At 61.4% G+C, this 22976-nt stretch overlaps 2 protein-coding genes across 6 annotated transcripts in view; both read left to right on the forward strand.

Annotated features, from left to right (window-relative positions):
- CYTH1 (cytohesin 1) overlaps positions 1–2512 on the forward strand; it is a 40602-nt gene extending 38090 nt beyond the window's left edge. For 3 of the 4 annotated variants that reach the window (XR_013776518.1, XM_079323546.1, XM_079323545.1), the window contains exons 10-13: positions 454–530; positions 608–679; positions 995–1149; positions 1356–2512. Coding sequence is in view for 3 of the 4 variants with exons in the window: in XM_079323546.1 (XP_079179672.1) it covers positions 454–530; positions 608–679; positions 995–1149; positions 1356–1434 (383 nt within the window). In the remaining variant the exon portion in view is untranslated. Of the gene's footprint in view, positions 1–451; positions 531–607; positions 680–994; positions 1150–1355 lie in introns of all 4 variants that reach the window. The other variant, XM_079323547.1, reaches the window with a different exon arrangement.
- A 657-nt stretch (positions 2513–3169) lies between these two features.
- Positions 3170–22976, forward strand: part of DNAH17 (dynein axonemal heavy chain 17) — a 34963-nt gene continuing 15156 nt past the window's right edge. The window contains exons 1-53 of one of the 2 annotated variants that reach the window (XM_079323667.1): positions 3170–3235; positions 4186–4541; positions 5189–5382; positions 5641–5833; positions 5905–6004; positions 6081–6166; positions 6273–6398; positions 6608–6763; positions 6840–6923; positions 7187–7354; positions 7581–7697; positions 7806–8074; positions 8182–8377; positions 8484–8949; positions 9080–9183; positions 9285–9425; positions 9542–9685; positions 10172–10354; positions 10479–10793; positions 10901–11070; positions 11262–11484; positions 11564–11680; positions 11791–11877; positions 12058–12210; positions 12532–12780; positions 12986–13108; positions 13270–13617; positions 13697–13788; positions 13917–14043; positions 14245–14397; positions 14822–14947; positions 15058–15165; positions 15285–15416; positions 16010–16170; positions 16241–16397; positions 16640–16744; positions 17182–17339; positions 17632–17770; positions 18300–18527; positions 18665–18802; positions 18965–19097; positions 19238–19365; positions 19457–19605; positions 19896–20178; positions 20267–20440; positions 20939–21146; positions 21240–21405; positions 21480–21582; positions 21684–21831; positions 21948–22039; positions 22217–22378; positions 22467–22631; positions 22767–22958. In XM_079323667.1, coding sequence (XP_079179793.1) covers positions 4197–4541; positions 5189–5382; positions 5641–5833; positions 5905–6004; positions 6081–6166; positions 6273–6398; positions 6608–6763; positions 6840–6923; positions 7187–7354; positions 7581–7697; positions 7806–8074; positions 8182–8377; positions 8484–8949; positions 9080–9183; positions 9285–9425; positions 9542–9685; positions 10172–10354; positions 10479–10793; positions 10901–11070; positions 11262–11484; positions 11564–11680; positions 11791–11877; positions 12058–12210; positions 12532–12780; positions 12986–13108; positions 13270–13617; positions 13697–13788; positions 13917–14043; positions 14245–14397; positions 14822–14947; positions 15058–15165; positions 15285–15416; positions 16010–16170; positions 16241–16397; positions 16640–16744; positions 17182–17339; positions 17632–17770; positions 18300–18527; positions 18665–18802; positions 18965–19097; positions 19238–19365; positions 19457–19605; positions 19896–20178; positions 20267–20440; positions 20939–21146; positions 21240–21405; positions 21480–21582; positions 21684–21831; positions 21948–22039; positions 22217–22378; positions 22467–22631; positions 22767–22958 — 8784 coding nt within the window. In that variant the 5' untranslated portion in view covers positions 3170–3235; positions 4186–4196. The remainder of the gene's footprint in view (positions 3236–4185; positions 4542–5188; positions 5383–5640; positions 5834–5904; positions 6005–6080; positions 6167–6272; positions 6399–6607; positions 6764–6839; positions 6924–7186; positions 7355–7580; positions 7698–7805; positions 8075–8181; positions 8378–8483; positions 8950–9079; positions 9184–9284; positions 9426–9541; positions 9686–10171; positions 10355–10478; positions 10794–10900; positions 11071–11261; positions 11485–11563; positions 11681–11790; positions 11878–12057; positions 12211–12531; positions 12781–12985; positions 13109–13269; positions 13618–13696; positions 13789–13916; positions 14044–14244; positions 14398–14821; positions 14948–15057; positions 15166–15284; positions 15417–16009; positions 16171–16240; positions 16398–16639; positions 16745–17181; positions 17340–17631; positions 17771–18299; positions 18528–18664; positions 18803–18964; positions 19098–19237; positions 19366–19456; positions 19606–19895; positions 20179–20266; positions 20441–20938; positions 21147–21239; positions 21406–21479; positions 21583–21683; positions 21832–21947; positions 22040–22216; positions 22379–22466; positions 22632–22766; positions 22959–22976) is intronic. The other variant, XM_079323668.1, reaches the window with a different exon arrangement.

Genomic DNA, 22976 nt, shown 5'->3' on the forward strand with positions numbered 1-22976 from the left:
CTGGCACAGGGCAGCGGGGAAGGAGGTGAGCAGGACCCCCAGTGTGCACTGTGGCTCCTCGTGTCCGTGCCGGATCCAGCCTGCGAGGGTGGGCGCTCATCCTGCATCCTGCATTCAGCGCTGCTGCAATGGCTGCTGCGGAGGGGAGCTGGGCCGGGGGGAGCAGGGCCTGTGCCGGGGCCCAGCTGGTGCTGTGCTGGCAGCCGTGGGGCTGGGCCACGGTGCTGCCCTGCCAGTGTGGGCACACGGTGCCGTGTGCTGCCGGGAGCTGCTGGCCTGTGCGGGGTGGGAGCTGTGAGGGCAGTCCTGCCTCGCCTCCATCCCCATCGTGTGCTTCCCGCTGGGCTGGGGCGGGTGTGCTGCCTGCTGCTGCCCTGCCTGGCTCTGCTTGGCTCTGTGTGCTGTGTGCCCCCCGTGCCAGGGGCCCTGCCCGACTGCCCTCTCTGCTCCCAGGAGGCAGGGTGAAGACGTGGAAGCGCCGCTGGTTCATCCTGACTGACAACTGCCTCTACTACTTCGAGTACACAACGGTGAGTCTGTGCAGGGAAGGGGCCGGGCTGTGCTGGGGGTGCCCACCCCTCGGCTAAACCTCTGCTTTCCACACCAGGATAAGGAGCCCCGTGGCATCATCCCCCTGGAGAACCTGAGCATCCGTGAGGTGGAGGACTCAAAGAAGCCCGTGAGTGCTGTGGCCATGTGCTCTGGGGTTTGGGGCAGCTTTGGCTTGGGCAGGAAAGGCTGGGAGGTGTTGCAGTACCCTGAGGTGTCCCCAGGAGAGGCAGGGGGCCCCAGAGCAGTCACTGCCTGCACCATCAGAGCCGCTGGGTGCAGATGGGGGCACATGCAGGGCCAGGGGGTGACAGTCACAGTGTGTCTGTCCCTCTCTGCCATGCTGGGGTGGCTGTGCCAGGGGTGTGTGGCTCTGCTTTTCCCCTCCCAGTCTGGGCTCTCCTTTGGAAGTGGGGGTGGCCTCTGAGCATTCTCTCCCTCCCAGAACTGCTTTGAGCTCTACATCCCTGACAACAAGGACCAGGTGATCAAGGCCTGCAAGACAGAGGCAGACGGGCGTGTGGTGGAGGGGAACCACACCGTGTATCGCATCTCTGCGCCCACGCCCGAGGAGAAGGAGGAGTGGATCAAGTGCATCAAGTGAGTGTTGGAGGAGAGGAGCACGTGGGGAACGGTGCTGGGCAGGGGCACAGCAGGGACCTGCCTGCTGTCCTCGGAGGGGACGGTCCCCAGGGCATCCTGCAGGGATGGGGGAAGAGAACTTGCCCAGGTTTATGAAGGGACCTGCCCAAGGCCAGGCCGGGCAGCTCTCACACATCCCTGACCAGCCCTTGTTCCCCTGCCAGGGCAGCCATCAGCCGGGACCCCTTCTACGAGATGCTGGCTGCCAGGAAGAAGAAGGTCTCCTCCACCAAGAGGCACTAGCAGCCAGACTGGCCCTGTAGCAGCCCAGGTGTCCCCTGTCCTGGGGGCATGGCACAGGGGCCACGCTGCAGGCTGGCCCTCATGGCCCAGGGCCCAGCTTCAGCTTAGCCATTTCTTTACTGGGGGGAGGGAAGGGGCATCTCCGTGGCTCTGCCCCATCACTGCCTCATCGCTGGACAGCGTCTTCACGGGCTCGAGCTGGGCACAGCACCCTGTGCAGCCCTGAGCCCTGGCCTCAGCACCACGGGCTCCCTCCCTGCCTCTGACCCCAGGAATCCTGCAGCCCCTGGCTCTGGGTCCCCCCAGCTGCTGTTCAGGCACTGCCATGTTCAGACACTGTTGTGTCGGGGAGCAGCTGTGGGTGAGCAGCTGTGGGTGAGCAGCGGTGGTTTTGGGCTGTCACAGGTGCTGGGGTACAGGGTGTCAGCCCCAGGGGGGCCCTGCAGAGATGCAGCCCCTGGCCCTCGTTGTAGCGGGCCTGGGTCTGTCCTGGCATCCCCACGCTGCTGCCTTGGACCCTCCCAGCCACCCCCTGCCCTGGAGTGGTCCCCACAGACAGGAGGAACGAGGGGCAGGGGCTGCTGATGAGCAGTGGTGCCACACAGGGCAGAGATGTGCTGTCACCCAGCCGTGGGAGCTGCGGTTTGGATGTGGCAGCGCTGGTGCCATTGCCCCAGCACATCCCTGTGTCACAGCCCCTGTGCCAGGGTGGTTGGTGCCATGGTGGGACGTGCCCAGAGCTGGAGCCTGCCCTCAGGGTGGGGATCTGGCTGGGTGGGGGCTGTGGCCCCCAGCTCTCTGCCTCACAATCGCCTGTGTCTTGTCCTGTCCCCATCCCCACACACGGTCTGGAGGCGCCTGGATCAGTATTAGTCTATTTATCAGAGGTGTAAATACTCCTGTATAGTTTTCTCCTTGTAGATTATTTTGTATGTGGGCGGTTCAGTGCAGAGGCCTCACAGGAGTGGGGTGGGGGGGGCAGGATTTTTTATTCTAACCTCTTTTTTTTTTTTTTTAATTTGCCATTGCCTTGTAAACTAGTGCTGAAGATCAGCAACAAATAAATACTTGCACCACGCTTCTCTTGGCTTCCTGCGCTCTGTGTAGCTTGGGGTGGGCAGGACTGCCCTGCCACTGACAGCCCTCACCCTGTGCCCAGCCTTGGACTGGGCTCCTGCTCCTCCCAGCAAGAGCTCTTGCAGTGCTGGGGGTGTTTGTGAGCCCTGTGCCTTCCCCAGCTGCCCCTGGCCACCAGAACAGTGCCTCACTGCAGAGCACAGGGTCCTGTTCCAGGCTGGGACAACTCTTGGTCCTGCATCCTGGGCACCAAGCTGGGCTGGCAGGGCCGGGGTTACCTGCTGTACTGGGAAAATGGGGTGTGGGGAGCCCTTGGGAGCCGTGTTCTGCAGTGGGACTGGGGGGTTTGTACCCAGCTGGTGCCTGGTGGGAATGGGATCAGAGCCAGTCTGGGCTGGGGCAAGCGGGGAGCGCCCAGCCTGTGCAGCTGCCTTGGTGCCATGGGGCTGGGTTACACACTTGTGCCATGGCATCTGCCAGAGCAGCCCCTGCTGCAGCCCCTGCCCGTCCTGTGCCTTTGGGTGGGCAAACAGCCCTGGCTGAGGGCTGGGGGCAGCGTGGGGAGTGGAGGGGGAGGGCAGCCCTGCAGCGGGGCTGGTGCTGGTGCCAGTTGGGCTGGTGCAGGGTCGGTTGGGGCACAGACTGTCAGTTCAACTGTGGCACTGTCAGTTGGGTGGAGGCTGCTGGAGGCTTGAGGAGTGCGACAGGAAAGCCAGAGAGCCAGGTAAGACTGGGGTGAGCCAGGGCAGCCATAGGGCCTGGCAGGGATGGGGTCAGGGGCCATAGGGCCAGGAAGGGATGGATGGGTCAGGGGCCATAGGGCCAGGCAGGGATGGACGGGTCAGGGGCCATAGGGCCAGGCAGGGATGGGGTCAGGGCCATAGGGCCAGGCGGGGATGGGGTCAGGGGCCATAGGGCCAGGCAGGGATGGGGTCAGGGGCCATAGGGCCAGGCGGGGGTGGGGTCAGGGGCCATAGGGCCAGGCGGGGATGGGGTCAGGGGCCATAGGGCCAGGCGGGGATGGGTCAGGGGCCATAGGGCCAGGCGGGGATGGGTCAGGGGCCATAGGGCCAGGCAGGGATGGGGTCAGGGGCCATAGGGCCAGGCGGGGATGGGGTCAGGGGCCATAGGGCCAGGCGGGGATGGGGTCAGGGGCCATAGGGCCAGGCGGGGATGGGGTCAGGGGCCATAGGGCCAGGCAGGGATGGACGGGTCAGGGGCCATAGGGCCAGGCAGGGATGGGGTCAGGGGCCATAGGGCCAGGCGGGGATGGGGTCAGGGGCCATAGGGCCAGGCAGGGATGGGGTCAGGGGCCATAGGGCCAGGGGGGAGGGGGTCAGGGGCCATAGGGCCAGGCAGGGATGGGGTCAGGGGCCATAGGGCCAGGCAGGGATGGGGTCAGGGGCCATAGGGCCAGGCGGGGATGGGGTCAGGGGCCATAGGGCCAGGCAGGGATGGGGTCAGGGGCCATAGGGCCGGGGTTATGGGACTGGCAGGGATGGGTAGGCTCGGGGCCAGTGGCACAGGCAGGATGGGAGTGGCAGCTTCCCCTGAGACTGTGTGTGCAGAGGGGAGGCCGAGGGCAGTGCAGGGGTGGGATGGGCAGTGGCAGGAGGTCAGGGTGGGGGTCTGCACAGCCCTGGCTGAGCGGGGTTTTGTCCACTGGCCCCCCAGGTGCTGGCACCATGGCAGCCCCACAGGATGAGAGGCTGGAGCTCCTGGAGGGTTTGGCCACGGGGCTGCTGCGCGTCCGGCAGGACAAGTGGGCCAAGTTTGCGGCCAGCGAGGAGACTTCAACTATGCTGGACAAGTTCTTCAAGACGCCAGAAATGCAGGAGCTGGTGCTGGTGGTGAACCCTGCCGGGCAGATCCTGCCCACTACCTGCTTCCCACCTGCCATAAAGGGCAAGGGAATCTACTGTGTGAAGAAGAAGGAGGACAGCATCCCCAGCGAGAACTGCCGCAGCGCTCTGCTGGTGGGAGACATGGGCCCCTCGCCCGTGGAGCAGCTCATTGCTGTGCTGATGGAGGTGGGTTGGGGTGGGCAGGGTGAGCTCAGCTCCCTGGGTGCACTGCTGCACTGCCACCCCTGCTCTGGGCTGCTCTAGCCAAATTTCCAGGTGGGTTCCAAAATAAACTAAAATTCACAGTAGAGACCTTGTCCGAGGCCCTCACTCTGACCTTGCAGTGGCTCCCATCCTATGTAGAACAAGCCCCACAAGGCCAAGAGCTGGGTGAAGGTTTTCTTCTGCCCCCAGCTGGATCACTTCCCCTCTGCAATTTTAGAAACTGATAATAATGCCCACTTACGTCTACTCTGCAGCTGCAAAATGTCTAAGTGGACTTCTTTCAAATTTCCCATAAATATTCCTGCAGCCAAAAGCTGCGTCAACTCCAGGAGCCCCCACTACTCCCCCTCATTGCTGGGGGATTTTGCTCGTGTGCCAACCCCTGACTCCTCTAGATGCATTCACTGTGCCACTTCCTACACTTCCCAAGCCATGAGAGCTGGAAACGCAGAGCAAGAGGCCTTTAGGTCACACTGATGAGATAAATACCAGCAAAAGCCATCTGTGGTAGCAGAGCCATGATTGCACTGAGGCTGTGGGCAACAGTGGGGACACCGGGGTGCCCCTGCCCTGTGCCACTGCCCCACTGGCCCAGCCCTGTCTCGCAGGTCGTGTCCCCTCTGCTCCTGAGCCAGGAGGAGGGGTCGGGCTGGCCCAGGATTGTGGTGGAGGATGTTGTGAGACAGACTCGCCAGCTGCAGAACAAGCTGTTTGTGATGAGTGGGAAGATCCAGGGAAAGCCACTGCTGCCTCTGCCCGAGCACCTGGTCAGCTGGGATGATCCAGATGCCACCACGGACAGGTGGGTGCTGCTGGCACTGCTTGGTGCCAGACAAGCCTGGCGGGGGCCCAGGACAGCATAAATCACTCAGGGAGGAACAGGACACTGGCTCAGTGCCTGCACAGCCCAGGGCACAGCCCAGCCCTGCAGCAGACAGTGTTTGAGGGGCTCATGCCAGGCACCGGCAGAGGTGCAGGTGTGATGGGCTCCCTAGGGCTGTCTGGGGTCCTCCTGGGGCAATTCAGGGCTCCCAGGGGCCATAACCCATCTGCCTTCCAGCCTGGTGGAGCCCATAGACGGGGCAGTGCTGCACTCCATCGAGACTGTTGTCATCGAGTGGTTCCAGCAGGTGGAAGAGATCTTCAGCCAGGACCCGGCGCAGCAGCTGCGGGAGGGGCTGCACCCCCTGCCCAGGGTGGAGTTTGATTTCTGGCAGACCAGGATGACCAGCTTGGAGTGCATCACCCAGCAGGTACAGCCCTGCCCACGGTGGGCACAGGGCCCGTGCTGAGCCCCCCGTGACCCTGGCCCCTCTCCCCCCAGCTGCGCTCGCCCCAGGTGTCCGTGCTGGCCAAAGCTCTGGAGAAGGCTGACAGCTGCTACTGGCCCTCCCTGCAGAACATGCTGAGTGCTGTCACTGGGGGTGAGCTCCCTGCCGTGCTGCTGGCTGCCTCCTGCCAGGTGTCCCTGCCCCAGCACAGCCCCTGTCCCTGCCCTAGGTCTGGAGGAGGCCAATGATGTCAGCCTCCACCTGCAGCCGCTGCAGGTGCTGCTGGAGGACATGGAGCAAGCAGAGTACTCCCAGGTGAGTGCACATGGCAAACAACCTGGCACAGCCTGGAGCCCCAGAGGCCTCGGGGGCCACATCCCCTGGCTCTGCTGCAGCCCCTGACCAGGCTCTGCTCCCACAGCTGCGGCCCTTCGTGCCCAAGGTGCTCTGCACTGTCTGCCTGCTCCGCACCCACTGCGTGCACTACCACTCACCTGCCCACATAGCCCGCATCCTGCAGGAGATCTGCAACTTCTTCATCAGCCTGGTACAGCCCCAGGGCCAGCACTGACCCACCTGTCCCTCCAGCTGCCTCTCTGGGGCAGATGTGGAGATGCAGAGACACCCTGGACAAGGGAACAGCAGAGCCCCACACAGGGCTGGGAGGGGCTGGGGCTGGTGTGGGCTGCAATGTGTGGGGTGAAGGGGGCAGGAGGAGCCTCCAGTCTGTCTGACAATGGCCTCTGTCTGTCCCAGACCTATAAATTCCTGAACCCAGAGGACATGCTGAAGGGACTGCAAGGGGAGCCCCAGGAGACCCTGTTGGGACTCAAACTCGCCATCTCCACCACAGAGAAGTTCTTCCAGTCCTACAGCACTTACTGCTCCGACCTAATGCCCACATTCTTCCCGGTGGGTGCAGGGGTGGTGCAGGCACATCTGCCCCCTGCCCACCTGCAGCAGCCTGACAGCCCCTCTCTCCTCCCAGGAGCAGCCAGAGCTCTGGGAGTTTCCTCCCACTCAACTCTTTGGGAGGATGGCCGCCTTCTTGCACAGGCTTAAGGACATCAAGGTGACAGCCCAGCATTTCAGGGCACAGTGCCAGCCCATCCCTGCCCTGGGCATCCTGGGGTGGGAGTGGCACAGGGTGAGCTGGGCTGGGGCTGCAGGCACAGTGGGACAGCACTGGGGGTTCAGTGGCACCACTGGGGTTCAGTGGCACCATTCCCAGCACTGTGGGCACCCCCTGGCCCTGTGGGGAGCTGGCAGGACTCAGCCCTGTGCTGGTGCTGCTGGGACAGGGCACACCAGGGACAGGGGGCTCGTGTTTGCCAGGAGCTGTTCCAGGCAGCCATCGACTTCCTGAAGCTGGAGAAGACGGTGATGGGAGGGGTGCGAGGAAACTTCCTGGGGAGCTGGGTGCTGCGGATCTCTGAGGAGATCTGTGAGGCCACCAAGGCTTTTGGTGAATGCAAATACGATCCCTTGGATCCCGATGAAGAGGTGAGCAGGTGATGGAGCGGAATGTAATGGATGCTGGGATGGAGGTGTTAACATTGGCTAAGTGAAAAGTATCTCTTGTGAGAATGTGCTGCAGAGTGACACATGGGACAGGGCTGGCTCTGGAGCAGGTCAAGGGAACCCTCTGAGTTCAGCAAATCCTTCCTGAAGGATTTGGGAAGGAGGCACAGGGGCTGTGCCACTTAAACCCCTTTGCTCTCAATGTCAGCAATGGAATACAGACTTTGAAGAGTTCCAGAGGAAGGTTGAGGATGCAAACAAGCAGCTGGCTGCCATCTTCTGCCAAGGCTTCGATGACTGTAACCGCCTGACAGCGGCTGTGCAGGTACCTGTGCCCAGCTCAGCCTGGCACAGCCCCCACGGGAACTGGGGGTCTCACCCGCCCTGGGGCTGCTCCAGGCTGCAGGAACCAGCGCCTGCCTCTCTCCTGCAGCTGGTGCACATGTTTGGCTCCGTGCTGGAGCGGCCCCTGGTCAAGGCTGAGGCTTCCCCCTGCTACATGGCCCTGCTGGGGATGTTTGAGGCAGAGCTGGACAGCGTGAAGGCGCTGTACGACACCAGGATGGTGTCCCCACCGCCCCACGGGGGGGCCCCAGCCATCCACAAGAACCTGCCCCAGGTGGCCGGGAAGCTGAAGTGGGCTCTGGAGCTGCAGCAGCGGCTGGAGGGGCCACGCAAGGACTTGCTGGCCATGGACCACCCGTAGGTGCAGTCCCCTGCCATCCCCCGGGGACAAGGGCAGCAGCGGGGTGGGGTCCAGCCTGGAGGGGGTCCCCTGCCCTGCTGCAGCTCTGCTGTGGCTCTGACAGTGCCATGGGGGGTGCTGAGGCCCAGGCCGTGTCCGAGAAGTACGAGGAAATGATGGGGATGCTGCAGAGCTACAGCAAGGGCATCTATGAGGAGTGGGCAAGTGGACCTGGGCAGGATTGCCACTTCAGCCTGGAGCAGCCCCTGCTGCAGAGGGACCCTGACTCTGGGTTCCTGCACGTGAACTTCAGCAGACAGGTTGGTGCTGGCACAGGCAGCACCTGCTCCCCTCCCTGGGGGTCCCTGAGGGTCCCTGAGCTGGGTGGGGGCTACTGACAGCCCCTCTGGCCCTGTTGCCCCACAGCTCTCTGCTGTCCTGAGGGAGGTCAAGTACCTGCACATCCAGCAGCAGCCAGACATCCCAAGCAATGCTGAGAGCCTCTATTCCCAGAACGAGACTTTCCAGAAGATAGGGGACAACCTGGCGCTCATCGTGGGCTGGTACAACGAGGCAGGTTCTGAGGGGAGACAGCCCAGCTGCTTCTTCAGCATGAGGGGGACTGGGGGGTTTGGGTACCACAGGCACATCCCTGGCAGCTCAGCTCCCTGCCCATCCTTGGCTAAGCCAAGCTGTGGCTGCTGCCACCCTCCTCCTGCCCCACCACGGCTGGTGGGGTGGGGACCCTGTTCCTCGGTGCCCACTGAGGATGTCTTGGCTCAGGTGAAGCAGCAGCTGATGCCAGTGGAGAAGCCACTGCTGGCAGAGGAGCTGGAGGCCCTGGACGTCCGTCTGGCCACTGGTGAGAAGACTCTGTTCTGGAGCCATGAAGGTACAAACCCCCAGCTTGGCCATCCACGACTGGGGATCCTCCCTGTGCATTTTGGTCCCCAGCACCAGCCGACGTCCCACTGCCCTGGGAGTGTCTTCATAACATGCTCGTGTGCCTCTTTCCCTCCCAGGTGTCATGGAATACATCCAGGAGATGAGGGAGAGCATGCACGACCTGCAGAAACGGGTGCAGGGGGCGAAGCTGAACCTGCAGAGCATCAGCCAGCTGATGGAGGTAATGTTTGCTGGCACTGCAGGGCAGCTTTCTGGGACACACCTGGCTGGGGTCGTCCTTGCCCTGGCTCAGCAGAGCACCCCCTCCTCTCCTCCCTGCAGAACTGCTCAGCCACTCCCTTGTTCGGAAGAAAGGACAGCAAGGAAACCGCGCTCCTGGACCTGGATGGGAAGGAAACCGCCTTGGCTCAGCGCCGCGCCCTGATCGAGAGCACGGGCGAGAAGATCCAGGCCATGGTGAAGGTGAGAGCCGGCCCTGCTGCCCTGGAGGCTCCCAGGGCACGAGGGGGGACCCGAGGCAGTGCCAGGAGCCTTTGCTGGGTGCTCACTGGCGAGCAATGCTGGCTCCCCGCTGGCAGGAGAACGCAGAGCTGTTTAAGGCTGGCTTGTCCTTGCGCATCTGGCGGGACTACGTGGCTTACATCGACAGAATCGTGTTGGACGGGCTCTGCACGCTCGTCCACAGAACCCTGCAGCTGCTGCTCACCAACATGGACCCTGAGGTAGGTCCTGGTGTCCTGGCAGCGGTGTCCTTGTGCTGGGTGTCAGTCTGGTCAGTGACCAAACGTGACATCCCCATGCTCCCTGCAGCTCGAGGGCTGTGGGCTGTGATGTGTGGGCGGTGGGGCAGTGGGGCAGAGGGCAGGGGGCAGTGGGGCAGTGTGCTGTAGGGTGTGGGCAGTGGGCAGTGGGCAGGGGGCAGGGGGCTGTCGGTGCGGGCGCTGGCACACCGTGCCCGCCCCGGCAGGCGCAGGTGGCGCCGCTGTTCGAGGTGCTGTAGGGTGTGGGCAGGGGGCAGTGGGCAGGGGGCAGGGGGCTGTGTGCTGTGTGCTGTCGGTGCGGGCGCTGGCACACCGTGCCCGCCCCGGCAGGCGCAGGTGGCGCCGCTGTTCGAGGTGCTGTAGGGTGTGGGCAGTGGGCAGGGGGCAGGGGGCAGGGGGCTGTGTGCTGTCGGTGCGGGCGCTGGCACACCGTGCCCGCCCCGGCAGGCGCAGGTGGCGCCGCTGTTCGAGGTGCGCATGGAGCTGGCCGAGGGCCGCGTGCAGTACCAGCCCTCGCTGGACGCGGGTGCCGGTGACAGCTTCCTGGTGCTGATGGAGGGGCTGCTCGGGGACACCGAGGCGGTGGCAGCGTCCATGCCGCGGCTGCTGGAGGGGGCAGTGAGCTACAAGGTGAGCTCAGGGCGGGCACAGCTCCCAGGGGCTGGGTGAGGTGGGTGAAGGTGGGTAAAGGTGGGCGAGGTGGGTGAGTGTGGCCGTGTCCCCAGCCTGTCCCCAGCTCTGCCTGTCCCCTCAGACGGCGCTGGAGGAGCAGGCGGAGCTCCTGATGATGCAGGAGAAGCTGCTGTCGCTGGTGGTCAGCAGCATGGCAGAAGGTGAAGAATTCAGCGCCAGCTTTGAGGAGCTCTCCCACCTGTGGCAGGAGAGCCACGAGGAGTTCCTGGAGCGCTTCCTCACCATGGACAGAAGCGCCGAGCCTGGAGAGGGGGAGGCACAGCCAGGCACAGAGAAACAGCCAGGCACAGAGGCACAGCCAGGCACAGAGAAACCACCAGTGCCAGAGAAGCCCTTGGCACCTGGGCTGCCACCCCTCCAGCTCTTTCAACAGGAGGTGTGGGATGGGTGCCTGGAGATGTGCTGAGTGCTTGGGGTGCCCCAGACGACACCGGGTGCCCAGGGAGGTGCCAGCCACAGACCAGGACCTGTTCTTGTCCGCAGATCGATGCACTCGAGGCACTGTACGAAGAGGTGCTGGGGTTTGAGGAAACCAAGGTGTTTGGGGGGTGGCTGCAGAGCGACTGCCGCCCCTTCAGGAAGGCGCTGCTGGACGCCATCAAGGGCCACAGCCTGGTGCTCCGGCAGTTCCTCGCCATCCACGTCACCAGCAGGTAAGGCCTGCCCAGCCCTGGCACTGGGACAGGGACTGAAGCCTGGCTAAGCTGACCCGGGGAGACAGCCCTGAAACTGCAGGTTCCAGGTGAAGGGTCCAGGCACCTTCAGGGCTGAGTTCCTGGGGGTCACGCCCTGCAGAGTGAGCCCCGAGCCCAGGGACGCCTGGTGAGCACCATTGTCCTCTCAGTCTGCAGGAGCTGCAGGATTTCATCCAGGAGTCCACTGCCGGCTTGAGTAAACCTCTGGAGGAGGGAGACTACGAAGGGCTGGTGGCAATGATGGCACACCTGGCGAAGGTCAGGGAGAGGCAGGAGGCCACTGATGCCATGTTCGAGCCCCTGAAGGACACAGTTGCGCTGCTCAAGACTTATGGGGACAAGATGCCGGATGAGATCCATCTGCAGCTCCAGGTGGGGTGCTCGGGGCGAGGGGGGCCGGGCAAGGGCTGCCTGGGGCCAGCCTGGTGACCCCAGACTCTGCCCAGTGCAGAAGCTGCCCGAGCAGTGGGACAACAACAAGAAGCTGTGCCTGCGGGTGGCGGACAGCGCAGCGCCCCTGCAAGCGGCCGAGGCCGCCGTCCTCCGCGACAAGTGCCAGGACTTTGAGGTGGGGCTGCGGGCAGGGAGGCAGCTCGGGCAGCTCTGGGAAGGCTCTGCTGCTCTTCCCCACTGCCAGGTGCTGGCTGCCCCCATGAGCCCCGCTGTCCTCCCACACAGGTCAAGCAGCTCGCCTTCCGGGAGACTTTCCTGAGCCAAGCGCCTTTCTCGTACACAGAGCCAGAGCCCTACAAGTTAATGAACGAAGTAAGGAAGGGCAGGATGCCAGGGCCACCGCTGTCCCCACTGGCACTGCCTGGGCAGCCGCTCCGGGTCTGGCTCCAGCTCCCAGGGAGGGTCTGGCTCTGCAGCAGGGACAGAACCACTGCTGGGATAGAGACATGTAGGGACAACCCCTGGCTGACACCTTTTCCATCTTCCTTCCAGCAACATGGAAGCATCCTGGCCTTGGAGGAGGAAATGGCAGCCCTGGCCACCAAATCTGCACTGTTTGAGGTGTCAGTCCCAGACTACAAGCAGCTGAAGATGTGCCGCAAGGAGCTGCGCCTGCTGAAGGACCTGTGGGACATGGTGACCCTGGTATGGGCTGGGAGCAGGGCACAGCACCCAGCGCTGCTGCCAGGCTGCTCCTGGCTGGCATGGGCACCTGGTGCACGTACGTACCTGGTGCCAGCTGGCCACTGCCAGCCCAGGGTGCAGAGCTGCTGCAGCTTCTCAGAGAGCTCATTGCCATCAGAGGGAGGATGAGACATGGGGCAGGTGTTCACTCTTAGGGCAGGTCTGCATGGTGTGTGCAGGTGTGGGGGCCGTGGGCACACAGGGCATGCAGGCACTGGGTGTGCTGCTCCTCTTCCTGGGCTGGAACGCTGCTGCTAATGACACGTTGTGTCCTGGGTCCAGGTGAACTTGAGCATCGCCACCTGGAAGACAACCAGGTGGGCAGACCTCAACGTTGAGGATATGGACATTGAGTGCAAGAAATTTGCTAAGGACATCCGGAGCTTGGACCGGGAGGTGAAGAGCTGGGACGCGTTCACGGGGCTGGACAGCAGCATGAAGAACATGATGACGTCCCTGCGCGCCGTGAGCGAGCTGCAGAACCCGGCCATCAGGGACCGCCACTGGCAGGAGCTGGTGCACACGGCCAAGGTGCCCCCACAGCCCCCCGCCCTGCCTGGCCCACGAGACCCCCGAGATCCGCACCCAGCGAGGGAAGGGGGGCCACTGGGTTTGAATCTGGCCACATGCCAATACTTGTGCAGGGTCTGTAATGTGGGTGTGAATGAGCTGGTTTGGGTGAGCTGCCCCTCTGTGGAGGGGAGACCCTGGCCCAACCACGCCGGCTCTGCTCCAGGTGGAATTCACCATGTCTGAGAAGACCACGCTGGCCGATCTGCTGCAGCTGAACCTGCACAAGTTTGAGGAGGAGGTTCGGGGCATTGTGGACAAGGCGTCGAAGGAGGCTGGGATGGAGAAGGTGAATGGGGCTCAGCTGCTCCCTGCTTTGCTGAGACCTCTGTGTCAATGTGGCCGTGGCTGGCATGGGCTTGTCTTCCTGGGGCTGGAGAGCTTGTGGAGCCCTCTGTGCTCCTGGGCCCAGCACCACAGCATCCAGCTCAGCCTCACACCCCCCTGCAGGTGCTGAATGCCCTGGACAGTACCTGGGCAACACTGGAGTTTGAGTACGAGCCCCACAGCAGGACCCAGCTCCCCCTGCTCAAGGTGGACGAGTCGCTCATTGAGACGCTGGAGGACAACCAAATGCAGCTGCAGAACGTGCTGACCTCCAAGTACCGAGCCTTCTTCCTCCAGAGGGCTCAGGACTGGCAGAATAAGCTGTCAACCACTGACACTGTTATCAACACCTGGCTGGAGGTACAGAGGAAGTGGAGTCACCTGGAGACAATCTTCATAGCATCTGAGGACACTCGCAGTCAGCTGCCAGAGGAGTCCAAGAAATTTGATACCATTGACGAGGATTTCCGAGTGCGAAGCCCATTCCCCCTCTCCTTTTCCCTGCAGCTCTCAGCCAGCTCAGGATGACTGAAATGTTTTTCCTCTTCAGGAGCTGATGGCTGATGCAGTGCAAGTTCCCAACGTGATTGTGTGCACCAACAAGCCCGGGCTGCACACCCGGCTGGAAGCGCTGCAGGAAAGGTGAGGATGGAGTCGTGCTGATTTGGGAGCCAGAGGATGGGGTTGATTCCTCCAGAGCAAGACAAGGACAGAGCAAAGAGTAAAACTGATATATGGGGGATAATGGCAGGTTTTTGTGTTTTCTCCAGGCTGGGAGTCTGTGAGAAGGCCTTGGCTGAATACCTGGAGACCAAAAGACTGGCTTTTCCCCGGTTCTATTTTGTTTCCTCTGCGGACCTACTGGATATTTTATCAAAGGGGACCGAGCCCCTTGAGGTACAGGCTGTGTGTGGGCATGGGCATGAGTCCTGTGCCATTTGCCTGCACTTGTTTGAGCAGTTTTAGAATATTTTTCACTCTTAGGGGCAGAACACCATCCCTGCTGCCCCTTCCTGGGGGTGCAGTGCCCAGGGTAGATCCATTTGCTGATGCCACAGGTGACAGGGGTCCTGACAGGGGCTGTGCCTCTGCTCTCAGGTGTCCCGGCACTTGACCAAGCTCTTTGACAGTTTGGCCAAGCTGGAGTTCGTGCTGGACTCAGACAAGAAGCCTCAGAAGATGGCCCACGGGATGTTCAGCCGGGACGGGGAGTACGTGGCCTTCGATGCAGACTGTGACCTGTCTGGCCAGGTCAGCTGGGCTTGAGGGGACTGCAGCCTGAGTGGGGGGCAGGATGGGGATGGGCTGGGGATGGGGATGGGAGTGGGGCTGGGGATGGGGATGGGCATGGGGATGGGGATGGGAATGGGGGTGGGGATGAGCCCTTTGCTGGTTGTGCTCTAACAGCCTGTCAGGAGTATAAAAATGCAATTACAGAGATTTTGGGGCAAACACCCTAGAAATGGCAGCTGCCCTGTAGGTAGAGAGCAGCACAGCCGTGTGAACCTGGAGGGTTGCAGGATGGTCACCCCTTGGCTCTTCGCCCTCATCACACTCCCTGGGATGTGCCCTGCAGGACCAGCACCAGACCCTCCTGTGTTGCAGTGTGCAGGGCAGGTCTGTGCAGGCTGAGGGGAGGGAGCTGCTCTCAGCTCTGCTGGCTGTGACCCTGCAGGTGGAGGTTTGGCTGAACCGGCTGCTGGAGCGCATGCGCTCGACCCTGCGCAGCCTCATCCCCCAGGCCCTGGCCACCTACGAGGACAAGCCACGGGACCAGTGGGTGTTTGACTACCCAGCCCAGGTGGGTGCTGCTGCACGGGGCTCTGGGAGGGGCAGGAGCAGGGGCCAGAGGAGGCACAGAACCCTGAGCCACAGCAGGTTCCTCCTCATGGCCGTGCTGTCCCCGTGCAGGTCGCTCTCACGTGCACCCAAATCGCCTGGACCTCAGAGGTTGGTGTTGCCTTTGCGAGTCTGGAGAAAGGTTATGAGAATGCCCTGAAGGATTATAACAAAAAGCAGGTTAGCACCATCCACACCTGACCTGGAGCTGGCCTGAGCCTCTCTGCCAGGCCAGGGGCCATTGAGGGTGGGCAAACGAGGGCAGCACCTCCGTGTCCAATATCCCTGTCCTTGTCCAGATCGCTCGGCTGAACGCCCTGATTTCCCTGCTCCTGGGGAACCTGAGTGCTGGAGACAGAATGAAGATCATGACAATCTGTACTATTGATGTCCATGCAAGGGATGTTCTGGCCAAAATGATCCAAACAAAGGTATCTGGTACCAGAGGGAATTTTTGCTGCACCACCTCTCAGAAGTTTGGGACACAGATTTCCTGTCATTCCATTTCTTTCAGGCTGGGTGGTGTGGTGTGGAGGAGGGATGGTCCTCACCCACCCCAGCACAGCCCTGGGACCCTTTGCACACTGTCCTTGTGCTGGGAATGGCCCCAAGGCAGGGCGTGTGACTGTCCCAGGAGCCAGGCTGGGCAGTGCCAGTGCCACCTGCCCTCCTGAGCCAGCTGTTGTGCAGGTGGAGAGCTCCAGGTGTTTTCCTGGCAGTGCCAGTGCTCACCCAGCTTTGTGCAGGTGGAGAGCTCCAGGTGTTTTCCTGGCAGTGTCAGTGCTCACCCAGCTTTGTGCAGGTGGAGAGCTCCAGGTGTTTTCCTGGCAGTGCCAGTGCTCACCCAGCTTTGTGCAGGTGGAGAGCTCCAGGTGTTTTCCTGGCAGTGTCAGTGCTCACCCAGCTTTGTGCAGGTGGAGAGCTCCAGGTGTTTTCCTGGCAGTCAGTGCTCACCCAGCTTTGTGCAGGTGGAGAGCTCCAGGTGTTTTCCTGGCAGTGTCAGTGCTCACCCAGCTTTGTGCAGGTGGAGAGCTCGCAGGCGTTTGCGTGGCAGTCGCAGCTGCGGCACCGCTGGGACGAGGGGGAGCGGCACTGCTTCGCCAACATCTGCGACGCCCAGCTGCTCTACGCCTACGAGTACCTGGGCAACACCCCCCGGCTGGTCATCACGCCCCTGACGGACAGGTGGGGCTCCCACACCGCCCTGCCCCCGGCACTGCCTCACCTGGGCTCAGCCCCCTCTGCTCCCCGGCAGGTGCTACATCACCCTGACACAGTCCCTGCACCTCTACATGGGGGGAGCCCCCGCCGGCCCCGCGGGCACCGGCAAAACCGAGACCACCAAGGACCTGGGCCGGGCCGTGGGCATGATGGTGTACGTGTTCAACTGCTCCGAGCAGATGGACTACAAGGTGGGGCATGGGGCACCTGGAGGTGAAAGCCACGGGGTGTCCGAGACAAGGAGACCTAGTTTGGGTCTGGGGGAGCCCAGGGGCAGGGGGCTTCATCCCCGTGGGGAGTTTCCCTAGGGAGGAGCACAGTACATAAGGCATGGGCAGCTCTCGGCACTCAGGTTTTGTCACCAAACCCCACTGCAGCTGCCCTGAGGGATTGCAGTGCCTGAGCCCTGTCCCTCTGCTCTGTTCCTCTCCAGTCCTGTGGGAACATCTACAAAGGACTCGCCCAGACAGGTGCCTGGGGCTGCTTCGACGAGTTCAATCGCATTTTGGTGGAGGTCCTGTCGGTCATTGCCGTGCAGGTGGGTGCTGCCCCCAGGCCAGTGGCACAAAGAGCCTTCCCAGCTCATGTCCTGTGTGCTCCCCCAGTTAAACCTGACTGACAGGACAGTTTGCCACTGTTCTCTCCACTGTTTTGGACCCCTGTTTGGACACAGGGTGCGGGGTGGAAGCACAGCAGTGCAGGGGATTTTGGCACAGTTAAACGTCACAGCCTGGCTGTGTCCCAGCCTGGTGACCTGTCACACCCCAGCTCTGCCATCACCTGGGACAGGGAGCTGGGGTGATTAGGAAGGAGCAGGTTTAAGGCCAGCTCTTCTGCTGCTGTGGCTTCAGCTATATTTCACTATTATTCCTGGCACAGCCAAACCCTGAGCTCATCCTGGGCAGACAGGGCCAGGCAGAGCACTGGGCAGGGAGCTGGGAGCTGCCAGCACCAACACCTCTGCTCACCTGGCAGGTCAAATGCATTCAAGATGCAATCCGTGCCAAGAAGAAAACATTCAACTTCCTTGGGGAGATGATCTCGCTGGTGCCCTCGGTCGGGCTGTTCATCACCATGAACCCCGGCTACGCCGGGCGCACCGAGCTGCCCGAGAACCTGAAAGCTCTGTTCAGGTGGGTGCCTGTCACTGCAGCACTCGTGTGCCGCACGCAGTGGGACCTCTGCCTGGGTGTTTGGGGCTCTGGTGGCCCTGGTGAGGCAGCCCTTGGCAGCACAGGACAGTCCTGTCAGTCCCCAGGGGTGGCCAGGCAAGGGGAGCGGGGCTGCTCAGCACGGGGACAGGATGCTCCAGTGGGTTGCCACCTCACCTGACAATCCAACTGAGAGCAGGACAAAAGGATGGTGAGGCAGTGGAAGGGGAGGCACAGAGATGTTGCCCTGACAGTTGTAGCTGCTCCTCTCTAGACCCTGTGCTATGGTGGTCCCTGATTTTGAACTGATCTGCGAAATCATGCTCGTGGCAGAGGGATTTCTTGAGGCCAGGCTCCTGGCAAGAAAGTTCATCACTCTCTACACACTCTGCAAAGAACTGCTGTCAAAACAGGTAATTAACAATATTACATAGTGCTGGCTGTGAAAGGAGAGTCCATTTGATCATCAAACCTGACACACTGTAGTGGGATTGCTGGTGGTGACACAGGGAGTGACAGCTCTGCACAGCTCAGGTCTGTGGCTGGGAAAGATCCACTTCTACCTGCTGCATCATATGGCACCTTTCTGCCTTAAGGAAGGAATCAAGAAGCCCAGAAGTAGGATACCATGGAATTAGAAATGGAATTATAAAGTGAATTAGAATTAGGCCAGTTAAGGTGAGAGCATTCATATATTATTCGTCCCAAGAGAGGTGATTTACACTACAAACCTATCTCCAGGAAGAAAGTCAGATTCCCAGTTCCAAAGCACCCCCAGGACTGACAGGCTTCTCCTGTAAATAATCTCAGTTCAGGTCCAGCCCAGGGTGCCCTGTGGGTGACATGGCTGGGATCTGATGTTCAGGGTGACCCTCTGCAGTGCTGTTTGAAGCAGTTCTCTCTCACCAAAGTGAAATGGTGATTCTCTGCTCCCTGTCACAGGACCACTATGACTGGGGGCTGCGGGCCATCAAGTCCGTGCTGGTGGTGGCAGGCTCCTTGAAGAGGGGGGACCCTGGCTCTGCAGAGGACCAGGTTCTGATGAGAGCTTTGCGAGACTTCAACATCCCCAAGATCGTGACGGATGACTTGCCTGTCTTCATGGGGCTGATTGGAGACCTGTTTCCAGCCCTGGACGTTCCCAGGAAGAGGGACCTCAACTTTGAGAAGGTGCAAGCCCAAGCACGGCTCCACTGCCAGAGATGTCCCTGTCCTGGCAGGATCCATCCAGCGCTTGTGGGGGCAGCCAGCTCATCTCCAGGGATTCTGCAGGGCTGCTGGTGCTCAGTGCCTCCTGTCCCTCGCAGGTCATCCGTGAGTCCGTGCTGGAGCTGAAGCTGCAGGCAGAGGAGAATTTTGTGCTGAAGGTGGTGCAGATGGAGGAGCTGCTGCAAGTGCGACACTCGGTCTTCGTGGTGGGCAACGCCGGCTGCGGCAAGTCCCAGGTGGTGGCCAAACCCTCCTGGGCACACGGGGCCCCTCTGGCCTTGGCCAAGCACATCCCACAGCCCCCCACAGCTGTGGGATCACGGCTGTGGCTGCCCCTGTGGGATCACACTGCCCCGTGCCAGGATCTGAGCTGTGGCTGCACCCTGCCCTCCCCACAGGTGCTGAAGTCACTCAACAAGACGTACCAGAGGCTGGAGAGGAGGCCGGTCACCGTGGACCTCGACCCCAAGGCTGTGACCTGCGACGAGCTGTTCGGGATCATTCACCCAGCCACGCGGGAATGGAAGGATGGTGAGACAGCACTGCTGTGAGCTGCCCACGGGATGTGAGATGGGGTGGGAAGAGTTTCCTTGGGGCTGTTCCCTGGAACAGGAGGGAGAAGGAACGTGATTCGTGGCTGTGTGGAGAGGAACACGTCTCTCCGTGGGCAGGTCTGTTCTCCACAGCAATGCGTGACCTGGCCAACATCACACACGATGGGCCCAAATGGATCATCCTGGACGGAGACATTGACCCCATGTGGATCGAGTCCCTGAACACAGTCATGGATGACAATAAGGTTGGTGCTGTCACGCCCCGGGGGCTGTGCCCACCGGGTATCTCGGGGGGACCAGCTCCAGACACCCCCCACCACGAGCCCCTTCCCCCAGGTCCTCACCCTGGCCAGCAACGAGCGCATCCCCCTCACTCCCACCATGCGGCTCATCTTCGAGATCAGCCACCTGCGCACGGCCACGCCCGCCACCGTGTCCCGCGCGGGGATCCTCTACATCAACCCCACAGACCTGGGCTGGAACCCGTGAGACGGGGCGGGAGGAGGGGCGGGATGGGGGGATGGGATGGGGGGATGGGATGGGGGGATGGGATGGGGGGATGGGATGAGGGGATGGGATAACGGGACGGGATAACGGGATGGGATGAGGGGATGGGATAAGGGGATGGGATAATGGGATGGGATAACGGGATGGGATAATGGGATGGGATAATGGGATGGCATTGCATGGGATTGGACAGGACAGGACAGGATTGCATGGGATGGGATGGCATGGCATGGGATGCTCGCTGCAGCCCTGCTTGTGTCTCCCCCAGCATTGTGACCAGCTGGATTGAGACAAGGACAGTGAAGTCTGAGAAGGCTGCTCTGATGATCCTCTTTGACAAGTACCTGCCACCATGCCTGGAGAAGCTCAGGTCTGGGTTCAAGACCATCACCCCTGTCCCTGAGGTCACGGCCATACAGACAGTTCTGTCCCTGCTCGAGTGTTTCCTGACACCAAAGAACGTCCCGCCAGACTCACCCCGGGATCTATATGAGCTCTTCTTTGTCTTTGCCTGTATCTGGGCCTTTGGTGGGGCCTTGTTCCAGGACCAGGTACAGCCAGGGGACTGCCCAGCACCTGCCCCCCTCTCTGCACCCCATCGTGTGCCTGGGCTCTGAGTGTGTCTGTTCTGTCCTCCAGCTGGTTGATCACCGTGCACAGTTCAGCAAGTGGTGGCTGGGGGAATTTAAAGCCATCAAGTTTCCCAGTCAGGGGACAATTTTTGACTATTACATTCATCCAGAAAAGAAGACATTCAATCCCTGGGATGAAAGAGTGCCAGCATTCGAGCTCGACCCCGACGTCCCCTTGCAGGTATCTCCCACGAGTGCTGTGTTTGTATGGTTTCTTTGTCACTCCAGTCTCCCCTCAGCAATGTGTGGAGCATCACCAGGACTTGGACTGGAACTACCCATCAAACCCAGATTAAGCTGCAGCTTCAAAGAATCTCACAAAGTAGCTGTGACTATTGCCTGAGTGCAAAATGTCCTTTAGCCCTCCATTTGTGTTTCCTACAGTGGCACCTTGCTGGGGGTTACCTAAGCTGTCAGGGAAAAGGATAAGGAGCTGTGGCTGTGTGTCAATTCCAGAAACTGTCCACATGTTGTGCTGTGTAATAACTTGGTTTTGGTCTGAAAGTCTTTAGAGTAATAGAGCACCCAAGATGTGCTTTAGAGAGGGACCAGGTTTGCATGCAGAGAGCACCACTGGAGCTGCCAGGAGCTCTGTGCAGGGCTCTGGCACTGCCCCAGCAGAGGGTCCTGGCTCTGGCAGTGCCAGGGCAGTGCAGGGACTGACAGTGCCTGTCCCCAGGCTGCCGTGGTGCACACCACAGAGACCATTCGCCTGCGCTACTTCATGGACCTGCTGATGGAGAAGCAGCGGCCGGTGATGCTGGTGGGCAACGCAGGGACAGGAAAATCGGTCCTGATGTGGGACAAGCTGGAGGCACTTGGCACAGATGAATACCTGGTGCAGTCTGTGCCCCTCAACTTCTACACAACCTCAGCCATGCTGCAGGGTAAGGCTCGCAGAGCCAGCACTGGCCCCACACTTGGCTGTGCCACAGGGTCCTGTGGCAGACCCCCCCACACACCTACTCCTGTCGCTGCAGGCGTCCTTGAGAAACCCCTGGAGAAGAAATCGGGGAGAATTTACGGCCCACCTGGCACCAAAAGGCTGATCTACTTCATCGACGACATGAACATGCCGGAGGTGGACAAGTACGGCACGGTGGCACCGCACACGCTGATCCGGCAGCACCTGGACCACGGGCACTGGTGGGTGCTGGAGGGACACGAGGGGGAGCCCGGGCCCTCCCCGGGGAGCTGTCACAGGGCCGGTCCCCGCTCAGGTACGACAGGAACAAGCTGACCCTGAAGGACATCCGCAGCTGCCAGTACGTGGCGTGCATGAACCCGACGGCGGGCTCCTTCACCATCGACTCCCGGCTGCAGGTGAGTCCGGGCAGGGCCCGCCTGGCACAGCCCCTCTGCGGGCACCAGAGGGTGGGTGAGGGAAGGGGCAGAGCGCCCACGTCCACGTGTCCCCTGTGCAGCGGCACTTCTGCGTGCTGGCCGTGTGCTTCCCCAGCCGCGAGGCTCTGCACACAGTGTACGGCACCATCCTGCAGCAGCACCTGGCCCGCCACAGCCTGCCCCTGCAGCTGCAGAGGATGCAGCCCCAGCTGGTGGCAGCAGCGCTGGGTGAGCCTCGGCCACGCTGGGCTGGGACAGGCCCCTGGGCATGCCCTGCTGGGGAGCCCTGCAGGCTCAGGGCTCTCTGGACCTGCAGCCCGCTCACCCCCCTGTCCTGCCAACAGCCCTGCACCAGAAGGTTGCCTCCAACTTTCTGCCAACAGCCATCAAGTTCCACTACATCTTCAACCTGCGGGACCTCTCCAACATATTCCAGGTAGTGGGAGAGCTGTTTCTTCTAAAATATCCTTACTCCTCCCTTTCCTCATCCCATATCCTTGCAGCATACAATGTCCCTGAAAAGGGACTTGGCCTCTTCCCAGAGCAAACCCTTCCAATCAGCTCTGAGCAGGACTAAAATATAGCCTTAAGGGCTGTGGGGTTTGTTTGTCAGGGGCTGCTCTTCTCCACCCCTGAATGCCTGAAAACCCCGGTGGACCTGGTGCGTCTCTGGCTTCACGAGGCAGAGAGGGTGTATGGAGACAAGCTTGTCGATGAAGAGGATCAGTACAGCTTCAAGAAGCTGCTGGCTGACATCTGCAAAGCCTCCTTCCAGGTGAACTGTGCTGAGCAGTGGAGCTCTGCAGCCCAGTGGTGCTCCCAGGTGTGCACAGCCGAGCCCCACGCTGGAATTGCCTCTCCAGGATCTCAACGAAGAGCTGATGTTTGCCAAGCCCAACATCTACTGCCACTTTGCCCAGGGCATGGATGAGTCCAAGTACATGCCAGTGACAAACTGGACAGCTCTGAGTGACCTGCTGGGGGAAGCCCTGGACAGCTACAACGAGGTGAATGCAGCGATGAATCTGGTGAGTGCCTTGGCAGGCAGCTCTGCCCTGAGAAGAGGGGACTGTGGCATTGCACTGCTCGGTGCATTATGAGGCACTCACTGCTCTTTCTGCCCTGATCCAGGACACCAAACCTTCCCCCCTTGTTCTCCTCAGGTGCTCTTTGAAGACGCAGTGTCTCACATTTGCAGAATCAGCCGGATCCTGGAGTCTCCTCGGGGCAACGCGCTGCTGGTGGGGGTGGGGGGCAGTGGAAAGCAGAGCCTGGCACGGCTGGCAGCTCACATCAGCAACCTGAGCGTGTTCCAGATCACGCTGAGGAAGGGCTATGGCATCCCTGACCTGAAGGTAGGAGCAGCTTTGGGC

The sequence above is a fragment of the Erithacus rubecula genome (assembly GCF_903797595.1).
Source record: "Erithacus rubecula genome assembly, chromosome: 20".
NCBI lineage: Eukaryota > Metazoa > Chordata > Aves > Passeriformes > Muscicapidae > Erithacus > Erithacus rubecula.